The 13,077-nt window shown below is 34.6% G+C and overlaps 1 protein-coding gene across 5 annotated transcripts in view; it reads right to left on the minus strand.

Moving 5' to 3' along the window:
- WRN (WRN RecQ like helicase) overlaps positions 1-13,077 on the minus strand; it is a 140,115-nt gene that overhangs the window by 30,531 nt on the left and 96,507 nt on the right. For all 5 annotated transcript variants that reach the window (XM_035699760.2, XM_025421731.3, XM_025421640.3 and 2 more), the window contains 5 exons: positions 12,711-12,852; positions 5,306-5,476; positions 5,131-5,228; positions 4,234-4,309; positions 3,416-3,489 (listed from right to left, as the gene is read on the minus strand). In XM_035699760.2, the coding sequence (XP_035555653.1) occupies positions 3,416-3,489; positions 4,234-4,309; positions 5,131-5,228; positions 5,306-5,476; positions 12,711-12,852 (561 nt within the window). The remainder of the gene's footprint in view (positions 1-3,415; positions 3,490-4,233; positions 4,310-5,130; positions 5,229-5,305; positions 5,477-12,710; positions 12,853-13,077) is intronic.

A 13,077-nucleotide genomic window follows, 5' to 3' on the forward strand; every position in this document is an offset into this window, starting at 1 on the left:
GTGGCCATAGCCACACAGTTTGGCTTAGTGGTATATATTTGTTTAAGTATAATAATGTAGAAAAAAAAAAGTATAATAATGTAGAAACAAATCGTTAATATGACCAAAACATGAAATATAATGTTTTGGACAAAGGGGGGAATTGAAGGAAGGGAAATGGGGGAAAGGCATATGGGAGATAAGCCCTAATCTGCCATTATAAATTTTGTTCATGGAACAAAAAAACTTCTAAAACTGATAGGTCCAAAAATAGTAATCTAAGCATGTCACTTAGAAATATGGAGGCAGGGCCACCTGGATTGGATGGCTTAGTTGGTTAAGCACCTGATTCTTGATTTTGGTTCAGGTCACCATCTCAGGGTTGTGAGACTGAGACCCCACAAGAGGCTCTGTGCTTAGTGGAGAGTCTGACAACTGAGCTTCTCTCCCCCTCTCCCTGTGCCCCTCCCCCTGCCAAAAACAAAAAACAAAAAACAAAAAACAAAACAAAACAAAAAAAAACAGAGGCAAATATCAGAGAGCCCAGCTGGAAGATTTGAGGATGACTGCTTCTACAGAACAGAGCAACATTTGGGAAGGTATGAACTCACATGCTTTGTTATATGCCATTAAGTACCAACTGAGTTTTAAAACCAATACATGAACTATTTTAATAAAAATTCAAATGAACTTTAAAATAATAGTTATTGACGTGTAAGCATCTTTCTCCCTTCTATACACTAAGCCCACATCTTAAAAATAATTTCTGGGCCACACCACAGGTATGAACCCAGTATGTCTATCATTCAACTTCTCATCCCCTAAATATCCAACCTTTCAAACCTGTGTTCCTCTTATGTTGCCAGTGAAGGGAATGGCAACACTCTAACCTGCAATCGGACAGGAACCTAAGTGTCATGTTCAAGTTCCCCACTTTCCTTAGTCCGCCTATCTTTTTAATCACTGAGTCCTAACAATTCTACCTCCTAAATATCTTACAGTTCTGTTTCTGTCCATGTCCACTGCCACTACCTTCATCTAAGTTCCCATCTTCTCTTGCAAATGCTACTGCAATAGGCCTCTTTATTTGTGTCTCTGCACTCTGATCCTCCGGCCTCCCATTCCCTCCAAGCCAGTCATCCATCAAGGGTCAGCACACTGCATGGGACAAATCCTTCTGTTCTGGTAAGGCTTCTAAGTTAAAGATGGTTTCTTACACTTTTAAACAGTTCAAAAAAATTTAAAAGAACATTTTGTGACATGTGAAAATTACATGAAATTCAAATTTCAGTGTCCATAAATAAAGTATTATTGGAACACAGCCACATTTATTTCTTCACCTATCAACGATAGCTGCTTTAGGGTTACAAGAGCAAAGTTGAGTAGTTAGCGACCACATAGCCCTCAAAGTCTAAATTATTTACCATCTGATCATTTATAGAAATGTCAACCTCTGTTCTCAATCATAAGTTTAATGACACTGTCCTACTAAAAATCCTTCCTTAGCTCCTCCACTTAACTGCTTTTATGATCAAGCTGAGTGCTGGACAGGAACTGGATATTCTGGACCCTATTTAATTCTCCAGTCTTAAATTTTCACTACTACCAGGTAACTGCTAGCATACCATTGAGTTCCTCAATCATACCACACCTTCTCTTGCTTTCAGGTTTTAATATGTGGGCTATTCCTCTGGTCAGAAAACTTCCCTTCCTTGTCACTTCATTTCTATTTAAGCCTCAAGGGTCACTTCCAAAGTGTGTTTCCAAAGTGCTACAACCCTGGATTGTAATTTTATGTTCCCTGACCTGTATATCCCACTAGAATATAAGCCCTGGGAGGGCCAGTGACTAGGTCTCTATTTTCCCCACCGAATCCCAATGCCTAGAGTAATACCTGGCACAAAGATGGTTAGCAAAAATGCAATAAATGTTGATTTATTTATTTTTAAAGGTTTTATTTATTTTTTCATGAAAGACACAGAGAGAGAGAGGCAGAGACATAGGTAGAGGGAGAAACAGAGAGGGGATCCTGATGTGGGACTCAATCCCAGGACCCCAGGATCATACCCTGAGCCAAAGGCAGACACTCAACCACTGAGCCACCCAGGCGTCCCACAATAAATGTTTATTTATCTATTTATTTTTTTAATTTATGATAGTCATACAGAAAGAGAGAGAGAGGCAGTGACACAGGCAGAGGGAGAAGCAGGGTCCATGCACCGGGAGCCCGAAGTGGGATTCGATCCCGGGTCTCCAGGATCGCGCCCTGGGCCAAAGAGAGGCGCCAAACCGCTGCACCACCCAGGGATCCCCACAATAAATGTTTAAATGAAGAAATGCTTCAGCACACTGAAGCATACTCCCAAATCCTTTTGTTTACATAAAACATTGTAATTAATTACTCCATAAATAAACAAAAAGGAATTATTTTCAGTGAGAGACTGGTATTATGGTAAATGTTTCTATCAGATCGAAAGTAGTATTATCTAAGTGAGTAGTCCACTAGATTGTAACAGGATCAGAGAACATTAATTTATTTTCATCTGATATGTATGCAAACATATTCCATTCAATAGTCTGTGTATAGGTCCTGACAAGTTTTTCAAATTCTCCACCTTCAGACTTTCTGTAATTCTGTACATTCTCCACAATTTCGTTACATCAGCAAGTCAAATATGAAGCTCCAAAGTACAATAGGTACATTTGTTATTTCTACCAACTCTATTTCATGTTGCCATAAAATATATTTTATTTTTTTAAAGATTTTATTTTAAAAATTAAAAAAATAAAAATAAAGATTTTATTTATTTATTCATGAGAGAGACGGGGGGGGGGGGGGGCACAGACACAGGCAGAGGGAGAAGCAGGCTCCATTCCATGCAGGGAGCCTGATGTGGGACTCAATCCCGGGTCTCCAGGACCACACCCTGGGCTAAAGGCAGCGCTAAACTGCTAAGCCACCTGGGTTGCCCTATAAAATATATTTTAAAAGGCCGGGGAATATATATATATGAGTGTTTAGATACTAGAGACTGACAAAGATTTGCAAGTCAGCTCTCCCATTAGCTCTCTGTAACTGACCAAGTTAGTTAACTTCTTAACCTTTGTATCTTCAACTTTGAAATGGGTATAAATAATAGTAGCTAACTCATAGACTGTTGTAAGAATTAAATGAGATATTACAAATAAAATATTTAGCATTTAGCACACAGCTTGGCAAAAAATAATACCCAGGAAGAATTAGTTATTAAATTAATGTTAATACTATCATTTTATAGGTCTTTTTTAGTAATTATAAGACTGGAGGGTTATGCTTTAACTCTAACTTCCTTCTGCCAATGACAAATCCCAACATCTGATAGACCTTTCTCTTTATGAAAGAAAAAAAAGGTGCCGATACAGTAAGCACAGAAAATAAACATTTTGAACTCTGTACCTTTTTTCAGGAATGTTACTCCCAGAAGAAATTTTATCAGATGCTTTGTAAGAATACATCTTCTCCAAGTTAGACTGTTTTAAAACATATAAAGGTCCATTACAAAAAAATTAGAAGTTTCAAAACCTTTCAAATACAGAAAAAATAAGATACAAAATCTCATGATGACAGTTCCTCCTCTAATTACCAAACAAAAATCATCACCTGAAAATAGCTCTCAGATTATAAGGCAGTTAGAAATGTAATGTCCTATTCCTCCCAAATCTATAGAGAATATATGATCGAAATAGTTATTTGAGGCACAGCAGAAGCCAAAGTTATAAAATGATTCAGTTAAATTCTGCATACTTCAATAAAACAGAAAAACTTTACAAAAAATTTAATTCAGCACATTTTCCTATTGCTCCAGTGTTCCAATTAGCTGAAGTCTGCCTGTGAGTATTTAATCTTTAATTGTTATCTAAGATCGAATAACAAAGCAAGAAAGTATGTGTGCACATATGTGTATGTGTATAGCTTTCGTTGAGAACAAGTATTTAAGACTCATGCTTATTTTTTCTATCAATTATAAGTATCATAATGTGAAAAAAAAAAAACAAAACTCCAGGCCAAATGGTTTAATAAAATAGGCTTTAAAAAAATTAAAGTAAGTTACTTTCTCAAATATTTTTAACTGTCTTATTAGCCCCAGAAATCACATACTGCATATTTTATCCTGTTCATAGCACTACTCTTTCCAAAGTTTATGTTTTGTTACATATGGCATTTCATTCAATAAAGAAGGAAGTCAATAAGAACCACCTCTTTAACAAACCAACCTTCTTCTCTGCAGTTAATTCAATTGGTACTCGATTAGAGGAATGTTGTTCAGCGCCAGGTGGTACAGTTTTAGAACTGAAATATAATAAAATTAAAATATCTCAAACTTTAAAATGTAATTATCTAATATCATGTCTCCACTCCCAGAAAGGCAGATAAGATTGCATTACTTTTTTAGAGCTGAAAATTTTTTAAATTTTTTTTTTTTTTTTAAGAACAAGCTCTGGAAAGTGCTTTTTAAGCTCTTTAAAGTTTAAAGCTCTTTAGTTTTTTAAGTTTAAAAGAAAAGTTGCTTATGTAATACACAATATAGGGATTACAGTCAATAATACAGTCTTATAAACTTCAAAGTTATGAAGAGACTAGGTTGTTCTCAACACAGAAATTATAATTATGTGACATGATAGAGGTGTTAGCTAAGTCACTGTAGTTATCATATTGCAATATATACATCTATCAAACCAACACGCTTGTATACTTCAAACTTACACAATGTTATATGTCAATTACACCTCAATTTTTTTAAAAAGGGGGAAAAATCCATAAATGATAACATGTAAAGAAACAAAAAAGAAGGCATCACATGTATTCCCTTGCGACCTTCTTCTATATATAAGAAGGAAATATGATATGTGGATTCTTCAATATTGATCTCCGTGCTGCTTCTTTAACCAATGGGAAAGTAACTTTCTAAATACTATACTCAACTACTTCCTATCAATCAAGAAAATGTTCTATGATTTATCTTTTACCCACTGGCTCTCATCCTCAAACTAGCTAAAAGAGGTATGCAAAGCAATCTTTACTCATATTATCTTTGTGGTGCCTATGAATTGGTATAATTTGACATTTTAACAATAAAAAATACAGAAGTTAAAAAAAAATGAAAAATGAACCTTGGTAGAAGAAACACCCTCGGACACAATTCTTCATTAGCTTCAAGTTTAAGTTTCTTAGGAAATTCTCTATTGGCTTCATGAAGCCAACATCTGCCCTATTGAACACAAAAAGAATCTTTTAATACATAGTGAGAGAAATTAAATCAAACAGGTATATTTCTACATTGTTTACCTTTTCTGTAAGAGTGCAAATCCTTATAAATTTTTGTCTCCCAGGAACTTCTACCAAGAATCCTTCAGCCATGAGCTGACGGGACAAAGCCTTCCACCAACTCTCTTTTTGATCCTTGCCAGTGCCAAATAAACTGTGTCTGCGATACTTATCTTCAAGACGCTGGGAATTCTGAAATCAGGAATGAAATCTGTAGCTAAAAATGCTTTTTTAATTAAACAGGGTAAGTAAAATAGAACTGTCTATTCATTTTTTTGGATTTCAACTTTAAAAACCTACAAAATTTTATGCCTATCCTGCTTGTTCTGAATACTTAACTTATACATAAATATATAATCAAAATAGTGTTCCTTTACTATATGAAGTAATGGCAGGCAATTTCACATATAATTCACATGCATTTTCCAATGCATAGGTTTGGATATGTTTGGGATATTTAACCTAGGCTATTTAGACCTTTTATTAATATATTTTATGGTCTGAAAATAGTAATTATAAGCTACAGCTCAAGACTAGAAGCAGTATGACCCAACAGCTAATAATCAAGGAATACACTGCAAAAATTCGGTCCTCACTGCATGGCTGTATTCACTGTGCTTTTGTTCTTGAGGTACTGCCAAGTTTACTTAATCTTTTCTGATTTAGCTGCTATACTGAGATACCCGGGGAAAAGCAAGTGCATGCTACAGAGTTGCTGTTTTTGAGGGGTTTTTTCCTTAAGTGAAGAGACAATTCCAGTGGGAGACTCTTTACAAGCCATCACATTCTGGCAATGCTGGGGAAGCTACTCTGCCTCATGTAATTCTCTTGTCCTCTGATAGAGAGGACTCCCCCCACCTTCACTCTCTGTATTTTCCATTCACTGTGCCCTCTTACTATCTCCTTCACTTACCCTACACATTTAAGTACTACCGTTAAATATCTATAGTATCATATGAACATAAAGCTTTATGGAAAGTTGCTCCTGTCTAATGCTTTCGTAGTGAATACAGGAGATGGGGTCATTCTAACCTTCACCCACTCTTACTGCAGAAGCCGGGAAGTTACAAATACTATTTCTCAAAATCTTTTAGCTAGAGTTCTGGGTATGATTTAAGTTCTACTATGCAAAGGCATTTTTAAATGACATCTACAAGTAGGAAATGAGGTAAGACTACTCTAGCTAGTCTTGGAGGTACGCATGATTATGGAGCTGTCTGCTTTTTATGAGCAAGTGCAGGGTGGTTACTAGAGCAAGCAGAAGTGGAACCTCCCTGCTTATAGCTCCCTATGCAGTACACTTTGGGGTCTGGTGCTGTAGTGGCAGCTTCCCAAACTGACAGATTGCTTCTTGTCACAGACGAGGTAGCAGCGCTCATGACTATTTTACGGTATAATCTTATCAACAATAGAAGTGGCTGAATGCCCAGTAATAAATACTTTTCTGTTTAAATTATTTAGAGTGATTATAAGCGAATATAAATTCTATATTTTAGGTTATATTTGTATATCAAAAACATTGCTTGAATATGTCAAGAAGTTATTGTATTCTAAAAATTTCAATATAAAATGCAATCTACAATTTTAGAAATAGGCACAGTCCGTCATTTAACAATTTTACATTTCACCTATTTTCCATGAAGGTTTAACAATCAATACCTAAAAAAATTCAGGATCAAAATCAAAACAATTCATAGGATGAGTTACCGTGGACCTAACTCAAAAATCAGAAGGTTCTCTATTATGAATGTATTAGTTTTATGCAACTGATAAGAATGTTATGCCTACCAGTTTATCATTTTGGAATGTTAAACATGTGAATTAAAGTGAAAGAGCCTAAATAAAGCTGATCCCTCACACAAAGGAAACCTAGGCTGCCATGAGATTAAAGTGGAACAAAATCCCATCAGAAACACTTCAGTGCCTAGAAACTGAGCTTATCACAAAGGTGTCTGATAGGTTTGTTAACAGTCTCTAAGTGTATTCTATTTATCTTAAAAATAAAAATAGAATTATTTTTATTAAGATAGCTAAGTAATGAGCTTTAGTATCATGGTGATTATATTTACCAAAATTTTATTAGAACAAGATTTAGAGAAATAGAAACACCCAGGTACAACATGGTATCTTTTTCCCTGTTAACAGTCCCTACCTAAGCCAAATAACTTTGGGTTGACTTGAAAAGAATGCTTAAAATCAAACATTAGAGAATTTCAGAGCTAGGAGGAACATTGGATCTCTCTGATCTACATGGTTATTTTTTACTCATATTACTAACAAATAATCAGAAGCTCAAAGATGTTAATTGGTAGCCTAAGTTCCTAGAACTACAAGTAGAACACAGGCCTCCTGAGTACTAGTTCTAATCTTTTATTACTCTATCATGTGTACACACAAATATACATATGCAACATATATACTACAAATAAATATCCCACATATACATATACACATACACACATATATACATTGTTTGTAGTCAGTACAGCAAAATCACCAGGATTCAAGTCACAGCTCTGGTACTTACTACCCTTTTGACTTTGGACAAGTTACTTAACTTACCTGGGCTTCTATTTTCTCAGCTGCTATACAAGTATTAACAATAGCTTCTATCTCTTGGGGATATTGTAAAAATTGAATAAGCAAGCCTGACTCAGTAACATTAACTTTCTTTTTATTAGTTAACAGTTGGTCCTTTAATGCAACCTGAATTCCCTAATCTAAAAGAAAAACCATTATGGGGGCACCTGGGTGGCTCAGTGGGTTAAGTGTCTGACTCTTGATTTCAGCTCAGGTCATGACCTCAAGGTCATGAGATTGAGCCTTGGTACTGGGTGTGGAGCCTGCTTAAGATTCTCTCTCTTCCCCTCTTCTCTGCCCCTCTCTCCTGCACAAGCATGTGTATGCGTGCACATTCTCTAACACAGATAAATAAATATTTAAAAAAAAAAAAAAAAAGAAAGAAAAACCACTACTTAGTTATCTAGTCAGTTTTCCCTATAACACTTATAATAGTACTCTATATCTGCTAGGGGCTTATACTTGCAGTAGAAGATTCTATTGCTTGCAAACTAGTAACACCAAAGGTATTAAATTGCCTAATAGTACTTATTAGCAATCTCAACACTAGAATTATTCTTCTACTCTTCCTAAGGAAAAAAAAAAAAAAAAAAAGAAAACCCTACAAAACCTTAAGTGAACGAACACATTTACTAGTATGAAGCAATGAGATTTTTTTTCTAATCAGCAGAGTAATTGTTCTTCCCCTCATGAAAACTGTAAATACTGTATACTGTGTGAATAAATTTACACTGTCTTGTTTCCATGGAAATCACCGTGCCCAGAAAGCTGCTATAGAAACTACAGGGATTTGGGCATTGATTTTAAGGAAGGCACATTCTACAGATACATCCCTTACCAATCACATTCATTCTAGTATCTCCAGATCATTCGATCTAAAAATAAAAATGTAAAACTGCATGTGAACAGCATAATAAATAGAGAAGGCACTAAAACAATAATCAGGAAAGCTGCTTGCTCACCCTGATTCTGGCACAGAGTAATATGACCCAGGACAGGTCCTCTAACTTTCAGGGATTCAGTATCAACCACTGTAAAATAAGGCATAGGGATAGTCTTTTTGCTCTAGAAGACACACTCAAAAAGGGAAATTATCTCACATTTTTCTTTTAAAAATCAGGTTGGGAAAATAAGGAACACCAAACTGGCATATCGAGGAACATGGAAACTACTAATTGATGGATAAATATTAGAATAAAGAGAGCTGGGAGAGGGATCCCTGGGTGCCGCAGCGGTTTAGCGCCTGCCTTTGGCCCAGGGCACGATCCTGGAGACCCAGGATCGAATCCCACGTCGGGCTCCCGGTGCATGGAGCCTGCTTCTCCCTCTGCCTATGTCTCTGCCTCTATCTCTCTCTCTCTCTCTGTGAGTGCCTATCATAAAAGAATGAATGAATGAATGAATGAATGAATGAATAAATAAATAAATAAGAGCTGGGAGGCTAGAACCCAAACCAAAGTATCACTTTCTAATAAAAGCAAAATCTTTGAATGTCTATCTGATAGAGAAAACAAAGAACCTGCCAATTGTTCAAAGTAACTTCTTTAAAAATCACAATTGTTTTCTGTGGTAAATCTTTCTGCTTAGGAATGCCACACTTCCCTCTACCTTTCTTCTCTCATTCCATCTCTGAATGTCCAAATCTACTACATCTCCTATGAAAAAGAAAGCTCCAATGATACTGATAGAATCACAAAGACTTCTCTAATTTCCAGGTATTAACAAGTACTCTCTCCAGAACTTATATCTATTCATATGTCCTTTATCATCTCTTTCAATGCTACACTATACTTATTTCTTCCCAAGTAACACCTTCCATGTTAGATGATGCGTTTCATCTAATTCAGGCTTTGAGTTCTCCACAAAACATAGTGCCTTACACACACACAAAAAGATGTTTAATAACTAATGGGAAAAAATAGGTATAAGCTTAAACTCTCAAGTCTTAAATCTCTATGTTACTAAAGTGTAAAACAAGCCTACAGTTTCTGTTTACATTTTAATTTTTCTTTTGCCTCTTTCCCAATTCCTACAAGGCAAAAAAGCTCAGAGCTGCCACTCCAGGTCTTATATGCTAAGTGCAAAATAAAATCAAAAGAGAAAAAAAAATTATCTTTAGGAATAGATTTCAATCACACAAAATAGCTTACCCAAAAAATTAAATAGATACCCCTCTCCTGTTCAATACTTCAAAAATTATAAAGGGTGATTAAAACTAGCAATTGTTTTCTAGTGGCTGCTTATAGTCAAAGCATCTTTTATCAAAAGTATTACCTAACTCTGGAGCCATGGCAAGGTTTAGCACTTTGATAATATGATCAGGAATGAGGTTTCACTTAATGTCTTGGTTATATAAATTAAGTGCTATGCTTCTGTTTTCTGATCTATAAAATTATGATAATCCTTGCATATTTTATCACTTATTCAGACATTTAAAAATATTTATGTGGTGAGCTGTTTAGATGGCTAAAACAGTTTCTTACATTTCTAATATTTAATTCCTAACCAAACCTGTGCTATTTAAAAACAAAATTTTTAACTCCATCCACAAATACTTGGATGGGCTGTATAACTGTTTATAATATTTAGAAAAATCTAGTGTAAGAAAGGAGAATCACATGTTGCTTAAATTGTATTCGTTATATATATGTACAAATATTATCTCTTTAAAACTCTAAGAGTTTTCAGTTTAATATATTTATCATCTTACAGATCAAAATTATCTACAAAGATATCAATTTCCCTAAATTAGTTAAGGTGGACAATTTACTACATTCCTAAAGGAATCACAATTATAATTTTTAAGACAATATCCCAATAGATACCAAAATCATTGAAATGGAAGGAAAAAAAATTACCTTATTTTCCTTGTAGTTAATGTCTACAAATTTTTGTTATGTGGTATTTTTTGAAAAGTTTCACATCTTTATCTAGCAAGGGTAGTATAAAATTTCACAAAGAATAAACTTCTTAATTTGAAGACTCCCAGAAGAGACTGTCAGTATAAATGGTCTGACTTGGTTTTCAAATAATAGGTGAAATCTGATCCCTCTTGTGGCCAGTTCAAGTTTGTGTAGGAGCCCACTTACACTTATTTGTTGATACTGGATACTGCTGGCTTATACCAAATTAAAACAAGGAGACAAACCATAAGAGACTCTTTATCATAGGAAACAAACTGAAGGTCGCTGGAGGGGCAGGGGTGGGGAGGATGGGGTCACTGGGTGATGGACATTAAGGAGGACACATGATGTAATGAGCACTGGGTGCTATATAAGTCTGATGAATCACTGACCTCTATGATGAAATCAATAATACATTATATGTTAATTAATTGAATTTAAACAAAAATTTTAATTTTTTTTTATAAATTAACATCTTCAACTGGAATGCACAGGTTTTGAAGATGACAGAGACAGAAGAAACTTTCATAGACCTCAATTAAACTTAATCTATCCTTTGCAACTTAAATTCTTAAAAAAAAAAGATACTAGAAAAAAAAAGATAGTAGTTCTCATACCACCTAAAAGCAAGTTCCTTAACTTGGAACACTAATTAATTAATTAATTAATTGTGGCAACATTATTAAATTTCTAATCAAACTGGTGATTTAAAAACAAAATTATAGTGGGCCTGAGGAGGGAAAAAACAAAAAACAAAAACACAAAATTTTAAACTCCATTCAGGATCTAAAAACATCACCACCTGAAAAGTTAACATGTTTTCAATATCTCATTAAAGATACTTCACAATTGGGACGCCTGGTGGCTTGGTAGTTGAGCATCTGCCTTTGGCTCAGGTCATGATCCTGAGGTCCTGGGTTGAGTCCTGCATCAGGTTCCCTACAGGAAGCCTATGTCTCTGCCTATCTCTGCATGTCTCTCATGAATAAATAAATAAAATCTTTAAAAAACAGTATTTCACAACTAACTTAACATGTCCCTTTTTAAACAAGATAAAAATTCAGAAAATAAGTATTTACAGGAAGCATTCAAGTATTTATCAAATAAATGCTTACCTAAATTATTTTTAAATTCAACATACAAAATAAGAATATTAATCTCTACTTTTAAGTATCTTTTTAATAAATATACATATTTGCAAAGGATTCTATCTCCCACTTTGGTTTATTCAACCACTAGCAATACATAATACTTAGCTTTTCTTTACAGACTTCTAAATGAGGAATAAAATCATATGGACAAAAGGACTACAGACTGTAAGGGTCATGACTTACTCATATTGTACTTGCAAATGTTAGCATAATCCTGTCATGCTAATCACTAAAAGCAGCTGAATTGACTAATGCTATTTATTCAATGGTAAAGCCAGAAACAAAACAAAAAACAAAACAAAACAAAACAAAACTTGGAATTTTAAATACCTGTAATAAGAAACAGAAAAGAAGTAAAGAAAAACTACTGACAATAGTTATTGAACTTACAAATATTCACTGAAATTAAAGTTTTGCTCAAAGAATTTACTACTTTCCAGGACAAGAAGAGAGACAATTTTGTTCTACCTGTCTCCTGATGCAGTGAAAGCATCTTTCTTGATTTTCCTAAGAAAGACTAGTTTAGGGATTCATCCAACTATAACGTAATAAGCTAATACTAGAATGAGGTGCAGAGCTGAACATCAATTTGAAATATGAAAACAGCAGTATATGTAACACTCAGGTTTTGTCAAAAGTAATGAATGCAGTGCTTAATTGGAACTTAATATGGCTCTCTGACTTTCCAATAACTCATCTAAAGTCAAAGCTGCAATCCTAATTCAACAAACTTCTGAAGAAAAGAGTAACAGGAGTACAAGAACTATGAAGGTGACTCACAGATATACTTACAGATCCTTGGAGAAATAAAATCGGAAGCCCAATTCCAAACTTTTCTCCTAAGATTTTCACAGCAGATAATAGCTGGAATGTTTGTGGACCAAAATCCTGTGATGCGTCATCTGAATCATCAATGGAAGAGCATTGATCCAATCTAAGTAATAATATAATAGAAAGCTTAGCTAAGACATGTACCCTTAGAAATAAAAATATTATATATAATAGACAAGTAAAAAAAATCTCAAATATGCCAACTGCTTCATAAGCTAACAAATAGAGTTTGTTACAGCCAAGATCACGTGAAATATGCAAAAACATGAACCATAAACCATAATATATCTTTGCATGTTATGTTGATGGTTCTCAACACTAGCGCCTT

This window comes from Canis lupus, chromosome 16 (genome assembly GCF_003254725.2).
Source record: "Canis lupus dingo isolate Sandy chromosome 16, ASM325472v2, whole genome shotgun sequence".
Taxonomy (NCBI): Eukaryota; Metazoa; Chordata; class Mammalia; order Carnivora; family Canidae; genus Canis; species Canis lupus.